Below are 21,363 nucleotides of genomic sequence, written 5' to 3'. Positions count from 1 at the left end.
GGGGGGAGAGTTTGGGGGCGTATGCCTCTGATTAAAGGGGTGCTGGGGGATGCTGATCTGGCTGTGGGGCCTTTTGAGACCACTGCTGTTCAGCTTCTGCTTCGCTAAGGCATGGGCCTGTGCAGGTGCATACAGGGCTGGAGAAAAATGAAAGAATAAGAAACAAGAATCAGCTGGATATTCTCACATTGTGAGAGATATGTTGGAAATTTTGGTCACTTTATGTGGCATTTTGCCCCAAAACCTCATTATTTTTTTATACTTGATGACATAGTAAACCACCGTTCAAGATATGTATGCGTTCACTTACATGGAGGTGGAACCGTAAGATGGCGAACGGGTGCTTTTGTTTGAGCTGTTTGAGATGCTGGGCTTTCTGTCTTAGTAGCTCCATCCTTCCTTGGAGCATTCACTGGCTGGCTGGGTCTCAGATGGAAGGTTGGTAATCTTGAGCATGAAAGAGGAGGGGGTTGGCTTGATGTTGTGGGCTTTAGTGGTAAGTTTGGAGGGATGGTAAGGGTGCCAGTTGGAGGTGGACGGAGAGTCAGACTCTGGAGCTGAAGAATAGAGACAGAATGAAAGATATTGATGCCATAAATTCTGGTTTTGGAAGAACACCACATGTAACAGAAACCAGATGAACACAGATTTAAAACTTCAGAAAAAAAAAGATGTTTTTTGGCTTTTACTACATTAAAGTTATTTCATCTACAAATGGAAAAAATTGTCATCATTTGCTCACTCTCATGTCATTACAAACTTGTATAACTTTCTTCAGTGTAGGAAGATGTTTAGCAGAATATCTGAGCTGCTCTTTCCATATTTTTTAAAATTGACAAAAAAAGCACAAAAATACAATAAAAAGTTCATATGACTTGTCAGCGATATTCTTGCAAAGTCTTCAGAAGATTTGAGAGCAGAGGGGAATTTTCAGCAAATAATAATAACAAATATTTTTTTGGAGCCCCATCAGTCACCATTTGTTTTTATTGTGTAGAGATTCTGCTCAACTTCTCATTTTTTGTTATACGGACGAAAGTAAGTTCAGGTGGGTAAATGATGACAAAACATCATTTTTGAGTGAACTGTCCCTTTAAATTCAGAAGAACGGATGTCTTTATCACGTGATCAGATATAATCAAGCTCACCTGTGTGGAGGGAAATCGAGGAGAGGAAGAGGAAAGGATGGAGGAAGAGGAGGAGGAGAGGGCAGGTACATCAGGCCGCACAGCAGACGTTAGAATCAACTGCCAGATGGCAAGCACAGAGAAAGAGAGAAATGCAAGAGAGAAAGAAAAAGAGAGAAGGTAAAAAGATAAAGAAAAAGTCCCAGAGGTGCAGAGTAGAAGGCTGTCATTTCCTGCCTGTTGTGCTTTTGCTGTGTAGGTGTGATGGTGAACTTCACAGCACAGTGAAGAGCTTTTGATGTGGTCGAATAAAATCTGTCCTCATCAGAGACATGCAAGCATGCACCCTGTGCAGGCCTCTATACACTAACCCTCTGCTTGTTTAAGCCAATATGCCTGCTGGTCACACTAGACCATGAGCTGAGAAGAAATACAACCTGTAGACATAAGTTATGTGTGCACAGCACACACACCACCAGTCAAAAGCTTTTTTCAAAAGCGATTTTTAAAAATGTTTTTGGAAATCTGTTACGCTCATCAAGGCTGAATTTTTTTAATCAAAAATACAGTAAAAACAGTAATATTCTGAAATATCATTACAATTCTAAATAACTGTTTTATGTTTTAATAGATTTTAAAATGTAATTTATTCCTGTGGTGGAAAAGCTGTATTTTCAGCATCATTACTCCAGTTTTCAGTGTCACACGATCCTTCAGAAATCATCCCAATCTGCTGATTTGCTGCTCAAGAAACATTTCTTTTTATTATCAATGGTGAAAACAGCTGTGCTGCTTAATATTTTTGTGGAAACCCTGATACGTCGTGATTCAAAATTTTGGGGTAAGTAAAAGAAAAAAAAAGAAAAAAAAAAATTGACACTTTTATTCAGCAAGTATGCATTAAATTGATTAAAAGTAACCGTAATTCCATTTATAATGTTACAAAGGTTTCTATTTCAAATAAATGCTGTTCTTTTGAACTTTTTATTTAATCAAAGAATTCTAATAAAAAGGTTTCACGGTTTCCTCAAAAATATTAAGCAGTAATAGCAATAACACTTGATAATAACCAAGCACCAAATCAGCATATTAGAATGATTTCTGAAGGATCATGTGACACTGAAGACTGGAGTAATGATGCTGAAAATTCAGCATTACTTCACAGGAATAAATTACATTTTAAAATATTTTAAAATTGAAAACAGTTCTTTTAAATTGCAGTAACATTTCACAATAATGCATCTTTTTCTGTATTTTTATCAAATAAAATACAGTCTTGGTGAGCATGAGAGACTTCTGTCAAAAAACAGTACGACACTTTGATGCAGATACGAGCAATAAATACAACATTAACAAGGACTGTGAGTAAACAGTGCAGTGGGTCACAGGACGCCCTTCATATCTGCGTTCATTAAGAGTTGAGAAACCAGCAAAGTTTCCATTTGAGTGTGAAAGGGGGCACATCTTCTGTTGCATTGTGGGTAAAACTTTTAAAGTGCATGTGAGGAACTGAAATTGCAATGATGAGGAGTTTTAAAATGCTGCAGAACAGGACATGATGACACAGGTTGTCTCACCATCTGGGCCCTCAGAAGCATCTGAGCCTGACTTGTACTCGGGCTCTTCCCCAGAAGCAGCGCTTGAGGGGAGATTTTACGAGCAGTGCTTGGATTCTGACTTCCTCTTACAAGAGGTGTTGATCCAGGAGTGTTGGGAAGAGAAACCTGAGAGAAATTAAACAATAAATGTCATGACAACACCAAGAGAACGAACATTATTTCTTCTATGTTGTTGCACACACACCGTTTTAGGGCTCTGCTGCGACGATGAAGCTTGGCTGACTCTCTCACTTGGTGAAAAAGAAGGTGCCAGTCGGTCCCCAGACAGATTGACCTGGAGGAAGAGATAGAAGTTTTATGATGATAGAAGAAAGTGGTTAATTTTATTATAAAATATCAAAACAATAGTAACAAACAGTATTATAAAAAGATGTATAAATATGAAATCGAAATGTTGTATTAAAATTACATTTGACGTTATGGATTACTTGCACAACTACTTATTAAACAATAAATGTCATGACAACACCAAGAGAACGAACATTATTTCTTCTATGTTGTTGCACACACACCGTTTTAGGGCTCTGCTGCGACGATGAAGCTTGGCTGACTCTCTCACTTGGTGAAAAAGAAGGTGCCAGTCGGTCCCCAGACAGATTGACCTGGAGGAAGAGATAGAAGTTTTATGATGATAGAAGAAAGTGGTTAATTTTATTATAAAAGATCAAAACAATAGTAACAAACAGTATTATAAAAAGATCAAAATGTTGTATTAAAATTACATTTGACATGTTATGGATTACTTGCACAACTACTTCCATGTTCTACTTTTTAGACAGTTTAGGCGTTTCCGGAAACAGCGTTCAGCGCACCTAGTTACTCATTAGAATGCAGATAATTATTTTTTATTTATGCAGATACTTATTTTGTCGGTTGATTATAAACAATGAATCATGTTCTCTGGATGAACATGAATTTGCTGAATTGTTCCTGTAAATATATAAATTTCCTTTCCCAATGTGGATTCTGAATAATGAAATAAAATAAAATGTAGTTCCTCATGAACCTGCAGCTCATCTTCTTATCAACTGTGTTTTTACTTACTGATCATATTTTCATTTACAAATGAATCTGACTGATAAACAATATTTGCATGTGTGCTTATACCGGTCTTTTAAAATAGATAAATGAATACGGTGCCTTCCTCAGAGAAATTTAATGATGCTAAACTTATTTAATTCATCTTACACAGTTACTGTATGTGTTGACAGCACAAATACTTTGAATATTAATGAAAAGGGCCAACACTTCACTTTCAAAGGGCAGAAATGATACACAAAACTGACCATGGTTTGAGCAAACATACCTGCACTACTTTTCTGTTGGTGGGGGTGGGTTGATTGTGGAAGGTGGTTACAGTTGTGAGCGCAGGAGGAGTTTTTGGTGCGCCATTGGCCTGATGGGAAGGGTTCACCACTGTGGTGGTCGTGGTGTTAACTGTGCTCTTTGCAGGTTCTGCTTTAGTTTGGGGCTCCTTGTCCATTGTTCCACAGAATCTGGACACAATAAGCTGAAATACAGTTGACTGTAAATATGTAAGTGTACTAAAACTCTACTTCAAGTCAAAATATCGACATTGAAGTTTATTCCATTTGTAAAATCCATGTCCCAGTGCAACTGAATGTAGTAAACTATAGATATCCTAAAGAACTACAAATATGTCAACCACAGGCTGGTTATTTGTCTAGGGACTCAAGCTGAACATGCAAATTTCCATCAGTTTTCTTGTATTTGCTTACAGGGCCTGTCTTCAAATAAACTTTGCATGAGAATGAAATGAAGAACATGACTGTTGTGGAAACTGACAACCTTGCAGAAAGGTCTTCTGAATTTCATTAATCAATGACAGGAGAGATCAATTATAATTATGTTTTAATAAGTGCATTTGCATGCATAACATGCATAACAAATAAAAATCTATTCACATATATAAATTTTACCACTATACATAAAAATATGGTGAATGTGATTTCACCAAGTGCAACATGTTCCTGGACCAACATCCATGTTGATCCAGGAGCATGTCTTACTTGGCAAAATCACGGTCACCTAAAAATATACCTACACTATATAAAGAAAGCGGCCTTTCTATTCTAGATGCCTTTTATGCATGATATGAAAAAAATAAATAAATGAATTTTAAATTGAAATTTTATGGGATTTATTTTAGGTGCATTAACTAATAAGTTGATTCTGTTCAGTAGACTAACTTTAAAACAGGAGTTGGGCATGAGTGAAAATTTTACACTTTTAAGTTCTAGCTGAATTTCTATCAGGAACTAAAGTTCAGATTCAATACAATCAGCAGAACATAGGAATATCAACTGTGTTTAATTATATTTTTAGTAGAATTATAATAGATTCTATATGTGCTATTGTATGCTATATATGTACAGTATATAGAGTAGAAATGCATTTAAAATTCTGGTTATGTGCAGAAACAAATACCAAAACTGAACAAAACAGTATGGAATCTGTAACATCTTATCATTGTATTACCTACACCGTAAAAAAATCATTTTCACTAAAAAGAATGTCAAAGTGTTACAGCAAAAACCATCAATTGGTTAACGCAATTGTAAGTTACCTCACCATATACGGTGAAAATGATATCATAGTTTAAAAGACAATACATGAAAATGTACATTAAAACATGTAGGAATTATTTATAATTTTCATAAAAAATACATGTTATATTAAAGAAATAAGTATATAGTACAGTAATATACTGTTAAAATAGTTTTTTTCCATATGTAAAAAATATAAAACACCTTATAATTAAGGGGAAAGCAGCATTTCAATGCAAAACTCATTTGTGGCATTCGTTTATTTTTGTTACGAGTTATGTTTTGCATTTTATTAATATATAATAATCATGTAACTGATGTTACGTGATTGTGTGGGTAATTGGGCTACAAGTGGCCACAGATGCTTGATAGGTCAAATAAGCTAAAATATGTTGGATATTAACAGTACATCATTTAATAATATGTACAGTTAGGAACTGTAAAATATACAATCACCAAACACCTCCCGTAATGCCTGTAATATCATCATTGCATTTTTACAGCAAAGTTCTGGCAACCACAGTTGTTTATTTTACCGTAAATTTGACCACAAATGTACAGTGTATTATTATTATAACTCACACCAGGCCGCAGCTGAACAAAAATGAAGCATCTGAGCATTTCTGCTTAAAACAAGACAATTTGGCTACAATAATATAGCCTAATGTAGCCTAATATTGCGCCACGCCTGCACAGCGAAGACGAATAATGCGCTGCGCTTTGTTTCATACGAACCATAGAAATAAAAATCCCGAGTGTAAACGAAGCATTCGTGTAGTTTGTTGAACATAAAGGTTTTAACCCTCTCTCCGTGCAATAACTGTGAAACCCGAACGACATTAATGGACACATACCAGGAAGCGCCGCGCGCACAGGTGCCAGGACGCCACGCGTGTTTTCAATGTTTATGCGCGAGCCGCAGTCATTTGTGAATAAACACCCACGGTGATTGCCAAAAACATTCGCGTATTTGTCATAACAATTCGACGGCCTATGACGGAGCAGCAGAAATCGCAATAAAAACAAATGCACAGGTCCTACAAAAAGCCCACTGAATGCGACGGCGGCTTGCGGAGTCGGTGCATTTACGTCTTATGCTCATTCCGCGGGTCATTATTTTGGTCATATATTGAAAATGGGCGTGTGTTCGTGCAGTGACAGCTAGAGCCCTCTGTCCGTCCCCGAAGACCTGCACTTCCCTAAATTATGGCGCGGCGTGATGCATATAAAAGCAGCTGCCTTTTATCGAGCACACGAAATGCACACGGCGTAACTTGCTGCGCATCGAAATACACAAAATGAAAGTCAAAAGGGAAAATGATGATGCTCTGTGCGCGAGCGTGCGCTCCTCCCTTTGCAACCGAGCCGGTCGCGGACCTTGCCTAAACATCCTTCTTTTTACAACTGAGCGTTCAAGATAATCCTACCTGTCCGAAGTCAACGGGGTAGTTCTCCCATCACACACTGACCGTTTTCAGCGACTGCTACAATCCCGTCATGTCCTAATGCGTCAAAGGTAAAAGTAGCGATAGAAATTCATCAGGGCGGTGAATGTTACAGCACCGCTTACAGTGTAGGAGGACCGTACACGCCTCTGTCATTGAAAAATACGAGGAAATGTACATGTACACTTTGCAGCAGGCATAAAATGCTTATATTTGTGCACGTATAACCCAAAACAGACTCCATATCTATATTATAAATTGCTGCTTTGGTCATTGTGAAGCTAACAATAACCATAACAATAATAAAGCTTCTCCATTACCGAGAGATTGAGTTAATGAGCTCTCTTTGGAAATGCTAATGTACGGCTACATAACGGCATATTTAAACTTTTAGTGAACCAAGCATTATTGATTAGCCTATGTAGGCTATCTTCTATTTTCCTCCTTGAAAATGGTTACATTTCCATATTTTGCCCCTGTAAAGTAGTCTACTTAATAAAAGCTAACTTTAGTTTAGAAATGTAGTAGAGCAACACTTGTTATAGGCTACATTTAATTTAATTTAGAATAGCGAGACCAACCACAACAGACCGCACCGCAAAAATTACAAAATGTATTTTAAAAATGTACAAAAATAAAGTAAAATAAAATGAATGCACCTTTATATTATTATTATTAATTAGTAGTAGTAGGCCTAGTAGTTGTTGAAGTACCGGTTACTATGCGTGGTTACTATGGTTTACCGTGAGGTCACCAGTGGCCAGTGTGCCCTGCGCGCTCAGTAATCGGATCAGACACGCGGTTGCGCTGTTTACGGTTGTCCACTAAACTTTACACGCACGGTCTTTATACTTTCTCTTATGTGAGAAGATCTGCTTTATATCACTGGTTGAAACCAGTGCATTAAGGTTTATCAATGGAATAAGGAAATTTGCACATCATCGGTGAGAGCAGGTGAGAGCTCGAATGCCTCAATATGCCGGACACGAGACTTATAAAGCCGAAACCTGTTGCAACGAAACCTAAGCATGTGAAAAAGAAAGCCAGTACAGCTGAAACCACACATGCAGTCAGAACCAGCGATGTCGGTCACCGCAAAAACAGGACACCAAGCTGCCCAAGATGCACCCGTGACACCGAATACAAACCCAAAGCAACGGAGAGAAGCAATAAAGCAATACAGGCGAAACCGGCCGAGACTTCAACGAGGTCAAAACCTGCGAAATATGCACCGAAGGAGCAACCAATGCCAAAAACATATTCGCATGCGCTTTCTGAAATCCACAGGTAGGACAGTGCCAGTGGAAACATATGGTGGATCAGGTCTTAATCCAAGCATCAGCAGTAAACTGTGTAGTTGCCATAGAATCCATTAGAGCTTGTTTTGTTCACTCAAATAATTACTTTTGATCACTGACACTTTCCTATTTTTTGTGTGACAGTCAAAAGGCATTTACAGTATTTGCACCAAACCCAAAGAAAAGACAAGACATACAGCAAAGTAGGTATATTGTGATGCAGCATCTCACGCTGATTTCTTTTTCTTTCTTTCGTTCTGCTCACTGACTGAATTCTTTGCTGTTTAACAGAAGCAGAAGCAGAACTGGCAGCTCTGGAGGATCTGCGCTTGAGTCGGGCCATGGGTTACATTTCCATATCTCCTAGTACTGTGGGTAAGTCATTCAACCAAACCATGTCAGAAAACAAATACGAGAAGCCTAGAGTCTGCTTGATAGGAATCAAATAAAAATAATTGGTGTTGTGGCCACTAGGGGGAGTTAAAGTTCCTTTTATACATGAATATCTGGATAGGTCTGGCACAAGCATAAAAGCAGTGAGTGTGGAAACTGATAAATACTTTACATTATCCTGGGTCACCACATTTGGCACAGTCAATTGTTTCTACATGTGCTCTTCAAATAGAATACATCAATATTGTCTGGTTTAACCATGTCTGCTACTGTCCCAGGTGGGTGCTTAACTCTGGAGGAGGTCAGGGCAAAACAACAACAAGAAATGCAAATCAAGAGAAGACAAAAGCAGGCAAGACCAAAATGATAAGCAGTGAACCAAAACTTCTCCATATATAATAAGCACAATGATCTGATGCATGTCTTTTTCCCTTTCAGGTTAAAAATGTGTTTTAGAAACTTCTTAAGTTGTGGAAAAATAATGGTTAGAATACTGCCGACAACAGATGAACATTATATTTCTATCTAGTTTGCCTTTTAATTTTAAAAGCGCAGCTAATCTCCATGGACTTCCTGATGTGACCTTATGTTCTAAATCTATATTCATTAAGTTTTTGTGAAATTAATGACTTGTAGGTTTGTTCTGAAGTCTGGGTTGTGTGAGATATGATTTAAATGCAAATACTCCCCATTAGACAGTAGACTGACAAATAGGTTGTATATTAAAATTAAAGAATAATTTTCAGAATATAATGACAGTGTGTTTGTTATATTCAGTGCACACAAATGCTATTAAACTAAAATTATTTTTTTATTTTTTTTATTTTAAGTGACAAAAACACATTGTGTTATTACAATTGCAAAGCATGGTGTAGTAATTCAGCTTAATTTGGTCTATTATTTCAAGCAAATGGTCCTCCTGCTGATCTGTTTTTCCTCTGTTTCTTAGCAACAAGGATTTTTCTCTCTTTGTTTTGTCCTATGTGTATATTCTGGGAGCTGTCTGCTTTGAAGGCTCCAAAAATATGAACCAGGGTCCTGTTGCCTGGCAAGAGGAGAGCGACAACATAATGAAAGGTAGACGATAGGTGAGGGCAAATAAATTAATAAAATAAATGATTAAATCGGGCATTATGGAGCTCCACTCTTCCCAGGCAAATTAAAGGAATAGTTCACTCAGAAATTAAAAAAAAAAAAAAAATGCTGAAAATGTACTCACCCTCAGGCCATACCAGATGTAGATGCGTTGTTTTTTCATCTGAACAGATTTGGAGAAATTTAACATTACATTACTTGCTCATTAATGGATCAGTGAATGGGTGCCGTCAAAATGAGAGTCCAAACAGCTGATAAAAACATTACAATAATCCACAAATAATCCACATGACTCCAATTCTTCAGTTAATGTCTTGTGAAGTGAAAAGCAGTATGTTTGTAATAAACAAATGAATCATTTAGGCGTTTTAACCTCATCACTTCTGGACAAAATACCAGTCCATAATCCATAATAACACCTCCTCCAATGAAAGAGGATTCATCGTTGAGCAAGTGATGTAATGCTGAATTTCTCCAAATCTGTTCCACTGAAGAAACAAACTCATCTACATCTCGAATGGCTTGAGGGTGAGTACATTTTTGGGTGAACTATTCCTTTAATCTAGTGAGTCTCAGTCCCTTCATCAGTCATCAGTTGCCGCACAATACAGTTTTTCACCTAGTGTCAGTAATGTTTGGCTATGTTGTTTTTAGGTCACATTTAATAACTTGTGTTTACACTGCACATAATTCATAAACCTTGACTGTATTGCTTTAAGGTTCACATAGATATTAAAAATGTTTCTCTTGGATCTCTTTCTGGATGAGTTGAATCACTTGTTTTGCCTCCAGGTCACTTGACCTATTGCTTTTCAAACCTTTGCAACTTTCCAATTCACTTTGAAAACAGCAGAGAAACTGTTGTTGTTTATTGCCATGCATTGAAACTCTCTTAAACGGTTTCTCTGAGAGTCTGGAAGTAATGAAAAGTAAAAGGCAAAGGCCCCAAAAGGACATTAAATTAGTCTCAGACAGAACGAAAAACAAACACAAAATAGCTTTCCGGGAAAACATGCACAGTGGCCAACCTGTGTTACATACATTTTCGTAATGGCCTTTAAATACCCTTAAATGGTATTTTTGCTTAAATAAAAGAGATTTAGTTAAGGAATATAATTTTAAGATGCTTACATTCTTTCTTTCTACCACACAGTTGTACAAAAGTCTAACCATGAGGGTGTTTCCTCTGAATTGAGTAATCCAGGCATAGGTCGGGGTGTGAACAACATGTTAGCAGCTAGACTATAGAAATGCAAACCTTGACGCAAATGAAAGTCAAATTAGAGCCATTTGCCTTATGCTAATGTCCACATGGAAAAGGACACAAAGAAAAAAGAGAATGCAAATGGATGTCTGAAGATATCATTACAAAAAAATGTAAACAAATTTAAAATATTCATGCTCACAATATATTGCATGATTAGGACCTGTGAGGCCACTACATCCATTAACACAACCACCTTGTATTAAAAATGTATTTACATTCCTCTTTATATATATATATATGTATATATATATATATAAAGATTTAGTATCAAGTGGTAAATACTCTTAAAGACAGTGTTAAAGGTAAATCAAAAGCTATGAATGTTTACAGTTACTTAATACCAGCTGGCCAATGCTAAGCACTATGGCATAATTCCCCCTACTACACTGAAAAACACATGATTTACATATACAAAGGCCAAAGGATGAATAAGCAAGTTACGCTGTGTGTTAGTCACAGTAATGTGATGAATACGACTAATAATGGTGCTGCAGTATGTGGATATGACTGATGAAAATATATATTGGCAATCTAGTAAATTATTAAGAATCAGTGCAAAAAAAAAATCACACAAGGAGACTAGGGCTAGTTATCCGACAGGAAAGCTGTCACAAAGGCTATCTTAGTAATTATAAGGTTTAGAGTCAAAAGTCCAATTTAAAATAGATTAAAATCTGAGAATTGTGTTTTCCAAATTAAAATTTCATCAGCATAATATTTCTACTATATTCTTGGCTACACATTCAAGCAAAAGTATACTATGCAATTTACACCTACAAATTACTATTTCTAATAGTAATTAAATCATTTTTTATTACTATTGCATTTTTTTAATATACCCACTCTGAGAAATACGGTGGGACTATTATCATGGTCCCCTGGTGTTTTCTTCATTTTAAAATGACTTAATACATTTGAATCATTTCATAATTTTTTTTGCTCAGTTAGCCTGTGTTTATTAAGCAACAATATAATCGATAATAAAAAATCTGTTTTATAAATGTCTGCACAAAGACACACCTTTGCCATGGTTCACAATAATTCGTGTATGTTTACCGCACATAAACCCTAGATCGTCAGACAGACTTCCTACTCTTGCTAAGGTTGCTATGGCTGTGGTCGGTAGAAGCGAGCGAATGGCAATCAGCGATTGGACAGTTAAAAAATTATTCAGAGAGCTCCCCCAATCAGTGATTAGTTTAAAGGCGGGACTTATAGGAATGCGGGTAACGCCCCCAGATCGCGAGACAGACTTCCTCCGCTAAATCACGCCGTCTAGCCGTGGCACCCGTCGGGTGACGTAGGTTGTTGGGTTGTGGATTGACGTCTAGTCTATCAGCATGAAGTCCGCTCCAGTGTTATCGGTGTCAAGGCGACGGGCGCTCGTTCTGCTGTGAACTCCGAGACGGAATCCCGTGGTGTAAAATACAATTATTTCCTTATCTTCTCGTCAAAACAACGCTGAATACACACTTCTGATTTAAAGGTAAGCTTTGAATAGTACATGTTGTTTTTCGGTTTACATTCTCTATAACGAAACCACGTATTTTCAGTATTTAATATTTCAGTATATTACATGATCATTCATATATTCATTTCCTCATATGATTGCCTGCCATGTCTTTACATGAAATGTCTTCTTTAGCGTATAAAATCTTAAAGGATTATTTTCGACTGTTTCAGTTGAATTTTTCAAGATTGCTCATACATATGCTATTTGATAATCGACAGTAATCGGCTACGGTTGTAGTTTATTTCCTTTAAGCGCTGTTAGAAAAAAATTACATTGTATGTTTTTTCATCATCGCGGTGATCATATTTCACACAAGCAGAACCTAAATATTTTTATCACCATTAAATCTACAGAATCCGACGTTTTTTTCCCCCCGCAATGAAATGTTCTTGAGGGGTGCCTTCGCAGTTTGTTGTGAAATGTGAAAGTGTCATAGGTGTGGGAACATATGGGGGTAGTCCCGCAGAGGTCTCTGGCACGAGTGAATGTCATTACCAAGGCAGAGGGGGGAGGGGCGGAGCTCTGAGTAAGACCGGTCAGAGGGGCGGGGCTATGTGAAGAGGGCGGGGCCTCTCGATGTCAGAGGGGGTGTAAAGTCTATTACATAGCTTACAGTCATAACACATTACAGATAAGCTTAATTTATGAGAAGATTGCGCTATCATTGACGAAAGACATAACCGTTTTAAAAGAACGAGACTAATACTATTAACCCTTCCTGGAAACGAGTGTAGGGTCTTTAATTATAATTAAAGAGTTAATTATAAAATAATTATTTAGTTTTGTGAATGACATGGGAAATGTCCACATCAGTGGACTTTCTATTCATATTTTCTTATTTTATATTTAATGTTTTCATTTTAATTTTAGTAAAGGGTTTAGCAATTTTGTTGTGTGTTTTTGTCATTTTTTATATATATAATTTTTTTTATTAATGTTTATTTCTTTTTATTTTAGTTATTTTAATTCATCAAGAAAAATTAGAATAGTCACTTTGGCAACTAGCTGAAATAGAAAGTTTATTATATTATTTAAAATTTTATTTTATTTCAGTTAATGTTTATTTTATTTCAAGTAGTTTTTTATGGTTTTAGTTTTAGTTTTGGTTTTAATTTTAGTTAAAGGGTTACTCCACCCCAAAATGAAAATTTTGTCATTTTGTCATTAATGACAAAATTGTCATTTTGGGGTGGAGTAACCCTTTAACTAAATCCTGTTTAAATGTCTGTAAAGTTTTTATAAATTTTTATTTTATTTAGTTAGTTAATTTCTATTTATTTTATTTTAGTTATTTTAGTACATCAAGTTAAATTAAATGAAAATTAAAAATGCTGCCTTAAAACAATATTTTAAAAAGAATAAAAAGCGTTTATATATATATATATATATATATATATAATTTCCCCCCCCCAATTTAACATTTATTTTAAGTTACAAAAATGTTTTAATAGTCTTAGTTTTAGTAAACTATAATAACCTTGGTTCATAATATTACATTTAAATATTATGCAATATTTTATATGAGATCAAAGTAATGTATTATATTTGATTATTTTAATTTATACATTTTTTCTAAATATTTCTTTATCTTATTACAATTTATTTTAAAACATTTCATAAAAGGTGCCTGATAAGTTTTACTATTTAATAGTACTAAGTACTATTACTATTAATTTATTATATATTATGTTTTTTTTTAATCATTAGTAATCTGTGATGCTTGTTTTGATTTCTCAGCCATCTGGGAAGTGTTGAAGACCTACTATGATCCACATATAAAAAGCACTGCATTCCTGACACTTCCTCTGTGTATCTTCTGGTCCCCGAAGACAGCTTAGCGATATCCATAAACAACATTATGGCGACTCCTGAGAACAAGTGCCAAGACCTCCCCAAGGAACAGGCACTTCTAAAAGTGCCATTAAAGAGGTTGATGCGAGACAGAGCCGTAGACGGCACACCCATAAAGAAATGTGTGATGGCTGCTCTCAATTTATCCTGCAAAAAGATCCCAGAAACCTCTCTCGGCTATCAGGTCTCAAAGGCAACGAACAAAATGGAGGCCAATCCGGATCTGAGTCCTGGTTTGAAGCACACTCTAGCGCAGTTCTCTCTGAGCAGCCAGTGTTCCCTCGGTGGCCCGGCTGCGTTCACTGGTCATCATGGTCAGTATAAGATAGCGCCCCCTCTGGCTCAGGGAGGTATGGCAGGGGGACCCGTTCTAGTTCCCCCTGACAGCTCGACAGACCTTGTCCTCTGCTGTCTGGAGGGCGAATCCATCTACTGCTTCTCTGTAGGAGGCGAACTGCGTCTTTGTCTGCCCCAGCTGCTCAACACCGTCCTGCGGGAATTCTCGTTGCAACAGATCAACTCTGTGTGCGACCAGCTGTATTTGTACTGTTCCCGCTGCGATGCCACACAGTTACACATCCTCAAAGTGCTGGGCATCCTTCCTCCAGGGACCCCATCCTGCGGCCTCATCACGCTGACCGATGCCCAGCGTCTCTGCAACACCCTGCTGCATCCGGGTAAGGAACCCTCTCGTGATTCACACAAAGGGCATGGTGATAGAGAGGAGGATGAGGAAAACGGTGAAAAATCTGGAGGATTTTGGGTGGAACACCAGTGTCTGGGCAAGTGTCAAGGCCTGTTTGTACCCCAGCTTTACTCCAGCCCGGATGCGCACAGTATCCGCTGTTCCCAATGCCAGATGCTCTTCTGCCCGGAGCGCTTTGTCATGCACTCTCACCGACAGCCAGACAAACGCACATGTCACTGGGGCTTCGATTCAGCCAAGTGGGCCTGCTATCTGCAGCTGGCACAAAGACATCTGGGAACAGCGGAGGAAGTGAAGCTAAAGAAATCTCTGGAGGATATGAAGGCGAAGTACCAGCAAGAGAAGAGGCAGCCGCATGTGGTAAGTATCTCTTATTTGCAATATATATTAATTTAGAAATTAGGAAGTTAATGTATTGGAGTACAGCAAAATATGAGAAAAATTCTATATTTTCATTAAAAAATAAAGCATATTTTTAGCACCATTAAGATTTATTCGCATTTTAATACCATAAAGCATTTAATTAATTGATTGATTTTTTTTATTTATAGTTTATAATTTATTTATAACATTATGTATACATTTTGTACAATTAAAAATGTTTTTTTTTTTACATTACAGTCATAAAAATAAGATGATTTCTTAATCATAATAAGAAAGGTAAGTAGTAAATGTAACAGTGCAAAAAAGCTTAATAGGTTACAGTTTTTTTGTTGTGAGATAAAAAACAATCCAAGAAAACAAATGACGAATCTAAGAAAAAGGGAGGAAAAAATTAAATATATGCATATATGTTTATTTTTCCTTTTTCTTAAGTTCTTAATAAAGATAAATGTAACAGTGCAAAAAAAAAGCTTAGGTTACAGTTTATTTTAAATAAAAAAACAAAACAAAAAATAGATAGATAGATAATTTTTAAAATGTTTTTTCTTTGATTTTTAAGATGAAATATGACATGTTCGTGACATGTTTAGTGAGATTCAACCTAAGCAAGTTATTGTGGCTAAAGCAATTGCAGCCGAGAAAGCTTGAAAGACCATATTTGTCCAAGTCCCAAATTTTTAGAAATGTTTTGAGTGGAAAGTAAACAGCAAATCTAATGTTGGGTCAGCTGAATCCAGCTCTCATGCTGCACCAGATGTTTCCCTCCGAAGGAAATGGCTGAATGCGGTTCAGACTAGGTCACTAGACTCTCAAACTCCTTCTGACAGAGTCTGCACAAACAGCGGGAGCCACGGCAACAGGGGAGAGAAACAGAGAGAGGAGAGTGGGCGGGAGGGAGGAAAGAGAGAGAAAAAAACAGTTGAGGAAAGAAAGAGCGAAAGAGATCGAGAAAGGGAGTGAAAGAGAATGGCTGGGACATTCTGTTACATGTGCCTGCAGAGTATTGCTCCCCCTTTACTGGCCCAGCACTCACCCTGCAGGACCTCCATCACCAACCAATCAGAGAGCGAACCCCTGGCTCCAGCCTCCCTCTCAGCCAATCAAATCTTAGCACATTCAGTGAATTCCCATCTCATTATATAATGCTTAGCCAGAGACTCAACAACATCCCCTGCAACCGCTGTTCTCAGACAGCCCCATTTTCCCGGATACAGACTAGATTTTCTGTTTACATTTAATATATAATATTGATACTTATTAGATATAATATACCTCTAGAGACAATAAAAAAGTGCAATAAAATAAAATGTGTCTGTTTAGCAAACAAAATTAATTTTAGTTTTGTCTATCTATCTATCTATCTATCTGTCTGTCTGTCTGTCTCTCTGTATGTCTGTCTCTCTGTATGTCTGTCTGTCTCTCTGTCTGTTTGTTTTATCTATCTATCTATCTGTCTGTCTGTCTGTCTGTCTGTCTGTCTGTTTGTTTGTTTGAACCTGTTTGTTTTATCTATCTATCTATCTATCTGTCTGTCTGTCTGTCTGTCTGTCTGTCTGTTTGTTTGTTTGAACTATCTATCTATCTATCTATCTATCTATCTATCTGTCTGTCTGTCTGTCTGTCTGTCTGTCTGTCTTCACAATTTTATGATTATATATGGAACCAAATGCACATAAACACACTGTAATGTGCATGAGACAATGACAATGTTAAGGTCAAGGCAGGAAGACTAACTGATATTTGACTATAATTGAACCTTATAGTCAAATCTGGTGCATTTGAGCTGTTTCACAAGGTCACAAATGAATCATGTCATTGTAGTGCATTAAGAGTGACCGTCCTGCTCATGTCACTTCGTAAATAGCAGCGTAGATTAGAGTCCTCGTGCCATGAACGCCACGTGATGGCCCAGACAGCACACCCTTCCCCCAACCAGAGGCGTCTGGAGCTCTCGCACATGACTTCACATGTAAATGTATGAAAGAGTGTGTGTGTTTTTTTTTTTTAATAAACCTGTATTGCTTGTTTTGTTTCTAAGAGACATACACCAAACCGTTCCTAGCACTGGTATACAGTTTCAAACGTATGCTTAGAAAGGCTCTATTTCCATAGAAGAACCACGTATCGAGTGAAGAACAGTTTCAGGGCCGTGCTTCGTAACCACAGCGGAGGGACTTTTGAGTACGTGTGAATTGTTACATTATGACCATAAAGGAAATTTTTGTCTCTACATTGTGTGGGTGTATGGTTTATATTTTTTTAAAGGTCCACATGCTCTAAGCGTGCATGTGGTGTGCAAGCTGGTCGCTGAGGCTTTATGATAGATCAGATGGCCTATTTACATTAAAGCAGCTTACGTTACCGGCTGTTGATGGGAGAAACATCCATATTTCCTCCAGTATTCAGATTCAAGTCTCTGTCCTATATCAGGGAGTGCAACATCAACACACGGTCTGTAAAACATGTCAGAATGAGAGAGTTAATCCAGGATGAGCTTTCACAATGATATAAAGTCCTATTTACATATTTCTAGATCTGGCTTGTCTATTGGAATAGAATGAATCATAAGAACTAAATGTGTGTGTGCATAAAGGTGTGCAGAAGTGACACGGTTCATACTGGTGTGCTCTAGGAGGCTGCTTTAGCAAGTAAAGGGATTAAATCAATGTTCACTAAGTGAGAATACTCAATGCAACTGCTAATACGTTAAGAGCAATCTGCATTAACACACAATGGGTTAATCAATCCCTTTTTGTTAGTGAAACCAGGCTAACGAGTTCTTTATATCTCTCTCTTTCAGGGAGTATCTTCACCTGCTTTTGTGTTCGACTCACGCTTGCTTGCCAGTCTTAAGGAGGACCCTGGTCATGTTGACTTGATGTGGCAAAGGTTCAGTTCATTCGCAAATATACATTATTCAATATATATCAGAAAAATCTGATCATGGCCATATTTCTTCCAAAAAAAAAAAAAAAATTATAATATACAAAGCACAAAGAAAAAGAAAAAGATTTTTTTGTACTGTGACATTATTTTACACTATTCCTTACTGTAAAATAATGAATTACTGCAATTCAGTGGATGCTTTACTTTTTGAGTTTATTTGTAATTTTTATTGTTCTCGGTTTTCATTCTCATGACCTCATAATTATCAAAATAAAAATGAAAATGCAATTCAATAAAATAAATGTAAATGAATTCAAATTAAAAGGTTTATTGTTCTCATTGGTGAGTCATTACCTCATAATTATTCAAAATAATTAAATAAAAAATGTAAATAAATTAAAATGCAAAGGTTTGAATTAAACAAAATTGTTACACTGAAATAGAGATAATAAAGAATAAATAAATAAATACATAATTGCTATTGTGATATAAATATTGTATAATTTGGGGTAATATGCTTAATTGTAATGAAAATAATGTCACAATGTAAATAATCTTAATTATGCTAAAATAGGTATTGCTGTATGTAAAATATAATTTTGTATTTTTTTTTTCCAGTTGATTTTGAGGTGAAATATGATCTGGACTTAGAAGCATGTTCTTAGAAGTTTTTAGCATTTAGCATCAGATGAGATAATTATTAGTTTTTGTTTAGATTTTGAATGAGATTTTATTTGTATATTTTGTTTTGAATTAGATTTTATTTGTATATTTTATTTCAGTTAAGGATTTAGTAATTTTGTTTTTGTTATTTTTAATATTACTGCAGTAATTCTGCCATTGGATGTAGTTTTAGTACAAAACAGCAAGTAACTTCTCTTATTGTTTTCCTCCCCAGCTGGTACCAGTACATGCCTGACAAGCTGGAAGGTAATGGCTTGGCACAACATCCTGGGTATGTGCCTGGAAAGGAAATGGGGTCTCCAGGAACAGAGACGCTCAGCGATACTCAGGATGAAAAGAATCAGGAAGCACATGACACTGACTCAAAGACGCCCATCTATGCAGGTCAGTTTGCTTCCACCATAAGTCACATTGCACAAATAAACGTACATATTCTTAATGAGAGATCTAACTGACACAGGGCAAGAAAAACATGGCCAGTCAGATGATGCCAGTCCAGACGAATGGCAGAAAGTAGACATGGCAGCTTATAAGCGGTCGGTTGGTGTGACTGTGGAGCACAGTAAGGACGGCATGGTGATGGAGCTTCTTCAGATGTACAGCGCGCAACACGACAAACTTCAGTCAACACTACACAGACAGAAGCAGCTTGAAAAGGTTTTTACCCCGACTAGATTACAATACAGCACACTTAATGTCTGTTTTTAGCACCTCATTTTCATTTGCCAGAAGGTGCGTGTGAGTATCTTATGACTCTTTCTCACTCTGGTACTTGTGAACAGGAGCTGCAGGCTCTCCGTCAAGGTGAAGCCACAGACCGCTGTGACCTACACGGGGAGCTGGAGGCGGTTCAGACTGAACATGCTCAGAGGCTCGGTGAAGTCCAGCAGGAACAGAGAAAGTTAAAGTCCCGACTTGACCAGCTGAGGCAGCAAGGCTGCAGATGCAAAGAGCTGGCTACTGAGCCACACCAGGAAACTATCTATGCCAAACAGGTACCGACCAATCACAAACATCCACACAAGTCATTATCAGGTTCATAATTTGTCATAATTTCTTTTCATACAATTTTTTAGGATAAAATTTTATTTTAAAATTTAATTTTAATTGTAAAGAAGCCTCTTATGTTCACCAAGGCTGCATTTATTTGATCAAACATACTGTAAAAACAGTAATATTGTGAAATATTATTACTATTTAAAATAGCAGTTTTCTATTTTTTTATATATATTTTAAAATGTAATTTATTCTTGTGATGGCAAAGCTGAATTTTCAGCATCATTACTCCAGTCTTCAGTGCCACGTGATCCTTCAGAAATCATTCTAATATGCTGATTTGCTGCTCAAGAAACATTTCTTCTTATCAATGTTGAAAACATTTGTGCTGCTTAATATTTTTGTGGAAGTCTTGATATATTTTTTTCACGTTTCTTTAATAAATAGAAAGTTCAAAGGAACAGCATTTTTTAAAGATATAAATCTTTGGTAGCATTAGAAGTAATTTCGAAAAATAATTTCTTAAATAAAAAAGACTTATTGACTCCAAATGAATGGTGGGGATAAAAAAATATTTTATATTTATATAGTATATTATAAACATTTATATATATTTTCTAGAAGTATAAGTATATATAAGTATAAGTAAGAAAACAGTACTATTGTGTAATATTATTATTATTATTATTTAAAATAACTGAAAGTTCAAAGAAATACCATTTATTTGAAATAAAAATATTATCTATTTAATAAAAAATGTTTCTATTTAATGTATTCTTGCTGAATAAAAGTATTAATATCTTTAAAAAATAAATAAATAAATTACTGACTCAAAATGTTTGAACAGTACAATATACATATTTATATTAACAAAAAAAAGCACAAACTATTTTTTAAAAATCTAATATTATTCCTTTTGGATATCAAACCCTATAGTTTTAAGTGCATCACTTTAACTGACCAATGGCATCCTGTGCTTAGTTATCAGAGCTGCGTCAGAGGCTGGACCGCGCTGAGGAAGACCGCGAGGAGCTGCAGGAAGATCTACGCAGAGAGCGAGAAGCCAGAGAGAGGCTGGAGCGAACCATCTCTGAGCTCAAACATCAGATGAGGGAATCCGCCCACCCTGCTTCAATGGACAGTCCCATGTCTTCAGCCTGTAGCGACACACACATGTCCCCGACACCTTAGCATGGTCTACGGTCACCAACCCGCAATCTGATTTCTGTGATCAAGAGTCATTTTGGAATGGTGTCTCCGTTGGATGCCAAAGTTGTTTTTATTGCAGTTCTACGGAACAATTATACAATTCGGGTCGTCCTGAGTAGGTTTGGGTTTAATGCTGTGAATTTGTTGAGTAACTATTAAGTTGATCTGATTTTTTTGGACATGTGAATAAGGATTTTTGGTGTTTTGATACAAATTAAGTAGTTAGAAACATTATGCAAACCACTAACCCTGCAACTGTACAATCAACATCATCCGTTTTGGTTTATCAGTGCTAGGACTACTGATATCTAATGACATTTTTT

The 21,363-nt window shown here is 36.5% G+C and overlaps 2 protein-coding genes across 2 annotated transcripts in view; one reads left to right on the top strand and one right to left on the bottom strand.

Moving 5' to 3' along the window:
- Positions 1-18,071, bottom strand: part of phc3 (polyhomeotic homolog 3) — a 24,864-nt gene extending 6,793 nt beyond the window's left edge. Inside the window, exons 1-7 of the mRNA XM_016535259.1 lie at positions 17,628-18,071; positions 4,053-4,256; positions 3,259-3,348; positions 2,705-2,851; positions 1,149-1,247; positions 311-557; positions 19-137 (exon numbers count right to left, since the gene is read on the bottom strand). Coding sequence (XP_016390745.1) covers positions 19-137; positions 311-557; positions 1,149-1,247; positions 2,705-2,851; positions 3,259-3,348; positions 4,053-4,256; positions 17,628-17,729 — 1,008 coding nt within the window. The 5' untranslated portion in view covers positions 17,730-18,071. The remainder of the gene's footprint in view (positions 1-18; positions 138-310; positions 558-1,148; positions 1,248-2,704; positions 2,852-3,258; positions 3,349-4,052; positions 4,257-17,627) is intronic.
- On the top strand, positions 12,096-21,363 carry LOC107725859 (ski-like protein). The gene is made up of 7 exons (XM_016535260.1): positions 12,096-12,297; positions 14,062-15,241; positions 18,066-18,154; positions 19,050-19,219; positions 19,296-19,492; positions 19,618-19,830; positions 20,813-21,363. The coding sequence occupies exons 2-7, from the start codon at positions 14,183-14,185 to the stop codon at positions 21,020-21,022; spliced, it is 1,938 nt and encodes a 645-aa protein (XP_016390746.1). The 5' UTR covers positions 12,096-12,297; positions 14,062-14,182; the 3' UTR covers positions 21,023-21,363.

This window comes from Sinocyclocheilus rhinocerous, unplaced genomic scaffold (assembly GCF_001515625.1).
Source record: "Sinocyclocheilus rhinocerous isolate Xijiao unplaced genomic scaffold, SAMN03320098_v1.1 scaffold1508, whole genome shotgun sequence".
Taxonomy (NCBI): domain Eukaryota; kingdom Metazoa; phylum Chordata; class Actinopteri; order Cypriniformes; family Cyprinidae; genus Sinocyclocheilus; species Sinocyclocheilus rhinocerous.
This window is presented reverse-complemented; position numbering and strand designations above follow the sequence as displayed.